This window comes from Balaenoptera ricei, chromosome 1, assembly GCF_028023285.1.
Source record: "Balaenoptera ricei isolate mBalRic1 chromosome 1, mBalRic1.hap2, whole genome shotgun sequence".
In the NCBI taxonomy this organism is placed as follows: domain Eukaryota; kingdom Metazoa; phylum Chordata; class Mammalia; order Artiodactyla; family Balaenopteridae; genus Balaenoptera; species Balaenoptera ricei.
In genome coordinates, this window is record NC_082639.1 from 28,776,199 (window position 1) to 28,780,481 (window position 4,283).

Genomic DNA, 4,283 nt, shown 5'->3' on the forward strand with positions numbered 1-4,283 from the left:
GGAGACGGCGGAGCAAACACATTTCTGGCTGTCCGGCGCTGGGGCTGGGAGAGTCTCGGGGGTCCGCTGGGGTGTGCAAACCACCCCCCACCCCAGGCTGGGTGCAGTTTTATTTCTGAGAGGGGTTGGGGAAGGAGGAGGAAGCACGCGTGTGGGTCTGTGTCCAGGAGTGTGTGTGGGTGTGTGGGTGTGTGTGTGCACGGGCGCAATGCGTAGGCATGGGGTCTAGTGCCCCTGTGTCTGTGGGTGCCTGGTGGGTGTGGGCATGTATATGAGTGTGGATTTGAGGTCTGATTTGGAACACCCCCATCTCATGCTCCTCACCACCAGCATCCCCATTAAACTCATAGGTCTGGGAGTCAAGGCCCTTTAGCAATTTTTAATATACAGCACAACTGCCCAGCTGCATCTCCTAGCTCTGATGACCTCCCCATCCTCTCCTAGTCAGATAGTAACAGCTGACATTTGTGGACTCCTTCCTATGTGCCAGGCTCAGCTCTAAGCCCTTTACATGTGTAAACTTATTGAACTCTCACAAAATGCTGAGAGAAGCACTAACTGCCCCATTTCACAGTTGAAAAAAGTGAGGCACAGCTAGTTAAGTGGAAGATCCAAGACACCTGGGTCCAGTCTGCACTAGGAATCACTATCCTTTGTTGCCTCAACTTCTACTCATTCTCTAGTCTCTTCTTCCTCCAGGAAGTTTTCCTTGATCAGGTGTTCAGAGATCTCATTGCTTTCCTGTTCTTGTTACCTGTTCTTGTTACCTGTTCATGCTGTGATTAGGAGGAAACACTAACACTGGGTTTGGGGTGAAGCCTGTAGGAAACAGAGGCTGGCAGACATGTCACAAGCTGCCATCAGGGGCCATTCAATCTCCTTAGAGACAGCCACTACAGACCTTTGTCCACTTACAATGGGGTTCCATCCCAATAAACCCATTGTAAATTGACAGTATTGTGAGTAAAAAAATGCATTCAATACACCTAACCTACCGAACATCATAGCTTAGCCTAACTTACATTAAACATGCTCAAAACACTCACATTAGCCTACAGTTGGGCAAAATCATCTAACATAAAGCCTGTTTTATAATAAAGTGTTGAATATTTCATGTGATTTATTGAATACTGTACTGAAAGTGAAAAGCAGAATGGTTGTATGGGTACGGAATGGTTGTAAGTGTATCAGTTGTTTACCCTGATGATTGTATAGCTGACTGGGAGTTGCCACTGCCCAACATCCCAAGGGTATTGAGAGACTGACTATCATATCGCATATCACCAGCCTGGGGAAAGATTAAAATTCAGAATTCAAAGTAGGTTTCTACTGAATGCTTATCAGTTTTGCACCATCAAAAAGTAAAGTCAAAAAGTCATAAATCGGATTCTCCTAGGTGAGCTGGGGAGTGAATCTGGCATCTGGCCCTCCATCTGACACACCAGGGAAGAGGCACCAGAGACCATCTGTGGTTCCCATGCACAGGAGTCTTCCTCCCGGAGTAAAAATGGGCCAGAAGGAATGAGGATAATGAGAAGGATTAGTGAGGTACAGGGGATCTCCAGCCCAGACATTTGAAAAGAATTCAGAGGCCAGCCAAATCCGTGAGCTGCAAAAATTCTGTGGCGCTGCAGAGGATGGTAGCCCTCACAGCCGAGGACTGCAGCAACACCGGCTTTCAGAGTGATGAAGACTGCTTTGAAAACCAGAACACATCAGGAAATGACAACTCACTAAGGAGTAGAGTTGTGCAAAACAGAGGGCAAGAAAAGGGCAAACAGGGGGAAGAGCAAGTCACCATTGAGCAGGATTCTCCAGGAAAGGATGAAGATGAGGAGGACGATCAAGAGACGCATCAAAAAGGGTGCCTGGAAAGGAAGTGTGGTCCAGTTTATGATTTTTGTAGGGAACACAAAACAACCGTTAAGTATATCATCTGGGGCATTTTAATAGCAAGTTACCTGGCTCTGGTGATTGTGGCCTGTGTGCTGAACTTTCACAGAGCCCTTCCTCTTTTCGTGATCACGGTGGTTGCCATCTTCTTTGTGATCTGGGATCACTTCATGGCCAGATGTGAGTCTCAAATCGCTCAGTTCCTGTCTCCTGGCCAAAGGCTTCTGGGCAGCCATTGGTTCTGGCTGAAGTGGGTGATTTGGGCCTGCCTGATCCTGGGAGTTATTTTCTGGCTGGTCTTTGACACCACCAAATTGGGCCAACAGCAGCTGGTGTCCTTCGGTGGACTCATAATGTACATTATCCTGACATTTCTATTTTCCAAGCACCCAACCAAAGTTTACTGGAGGCCTGTCTTCTGGGGTATTGGGTTACAGTTTCTTCTTGGGCTTTTGATACTAAGGACAGAAACTGGATTTATGGCTTTTGATTGGTTACGGAAACAAGTTCAGACGTTCCTGGAGTACACTGATGCTGGCGCCTCATTTGTCTTTGGTGAGAAATATAAAGACCACTTTTTTGCATTTAAGGTCCTGCCCATCGTGGTTTCCTTCAGCACTGTGATGTCCATGTTGCACTACCTTGGATTGATGCAGTGGATCATTAAAAAGCATTCCTGTGTCCACATCGAAGCAGGAAGGAAGGAGAGAGGATGCAATAGGAAGTCCCCATTCTGAGGAGGGCACCACAGTCTCTGGTTGGAAGGACCACTACAAATTGGGACCATCAACCATGTTTGTTTGAGAGGTTGGATGGGTAATGCTAGTGACTATGGGAACATCTCCTGTTGAATCTGTAGTTGCTTCTGGCAATATATTTGTTGGACAGACAGAGTCTCCACTGCTGGTCCAGCCATATTTACCACACGTCACCAAGTCCGAACTCCACGCAATCATGACCACTGGGTTCTCTACCATTGCTGGAAGTGTCTTAGGTGCATATATTTCTTTTGGGGTTTCATCCTCTCACCTGTTAACTGCTTCAGTTATGTCCACACCTGCAGCATTGGCTATTTCTAAACTTTCTTGTCCTGAGACAGAAACACCTAAAATAACCCTCAGGGAGCATCCTCATCCATTTCCCTGGTGGTGAACATCGCTGTGAATTTGATTGCCTTCCTGGCCCTGTTGTCTTTTGTGAATTCAGCCCTGTCCTGGTTTGGAAACATGTTTGACTACCCACAACTGAGTTTCGAAGTAATATGCTCCTACATCTTCATACCCTTTTCCTTCATGATGGGAGTGGACTGGCAAGCCAGCTTTATGGTTGCCAAACTCATAGGTTATAAGACATTCTTCAATGAATCTGTGGCTTATCAGAAACTCTCAAAATTGATCCAATTAAGGCAAGAGTGTGGACCCAATTTGTGGATGGTGTGCAGCAATATATGTCGATTCGTGCTGAGACAGTTGCCACTCATGCTCTCAGTGGCTTTGCCCATTTCGGTTCCCTAGGAATAGTGATCGGCGGACTCACATCCATAGCACTTACCGGCAAGCACTTCTGTAGACATCAACTGCCATCATGTTTTGGAGAATGCCTTCAACTCCAGCTCAGTTAGAAACACAACCAATGCAGTATCTTGCTGCCAGAGTCTACTGAGCAACACTGTTTCCAGGGGTCCTGGTGAGGTCATCCCAGAAGGAAACCATAGCCTGTATTTGAAGGACTGCTGCAATTTGTTGAATCCACCAACACTAAACTGCAGTTGGGTTCCTAATGCATTTTGAGTTCAGCCACTTCTCCAACAGAACTCTAAGTACAGGTGCTGAATTTTCTGCTTTGGGGAGGAAAAAAAAAAGCTATTTCCACAGATTGATACTTCTGTCATGGAATCAGCTTTAATTGGAAAGAAGGAGAACAGGAGTGAACACTTCAGTCTCCAGTCCCAGAAATGTTTTCTGTCTCAGAAGGAAATTCTAGAGACAATGCTGAGATGCTTTTTAATGAAATGCTCATCACCAGTGCTCTTAATAGCATAAAGACTACGTTTTATGAGAAAACACAAACACTAATGACTGGAATAAAAGGGGGTTCATACAAAAGAAAGAATGTGAAAAAGGTTTTGGAATACCTTAAGTAATTTATTTGTGTTTTCATTTTTGTTCATGCACAAGAGTAATATTTTTTAATCCATGTGTAAATAGTTGATTTGTGTTTGTGTGTGTGTGTGTGTGTGTGTGTGTAGTGATGGTGGTGATGATGAAGTAGGGATCTAAATGCCCAAAGGACTCTTTATCTCTGAAGTACAATATACTAGGATATTTCTAATTATTTTTAAAAAAAATCATAAATCGGGGACTTCCTGGTAGTCCAGTGGTAAAGAATCC

At 45.1% G+C, this 4,283-nt stretch overlaps 1 protein-coding gene across 1 annotated transcript; it reads left to right on the top strand.

Annotated features, from left to right (window-relative positions):
• The first annotated feature begins 218 nt into the window (after positions 1 to 218).
• Positions 219 to 3,683, top strand: LOC132374879 (solute carrier family 28 member 3-like). The gene is given in 6 exon segments (XM_059939701.1): positions 219 to 242; positions 1,590 to 2,571; positions 2,699 to 3,007; positions 3,010 to 3,312; positions 3,315 to 3,453; positions 3,455 to 3,683. Coding segments are annotated over 6 exon segments (1,986 nt in total).
• The last annotated feature ends 600 nt before the right edge of the window (positions 3,684 to 4,283 follow it).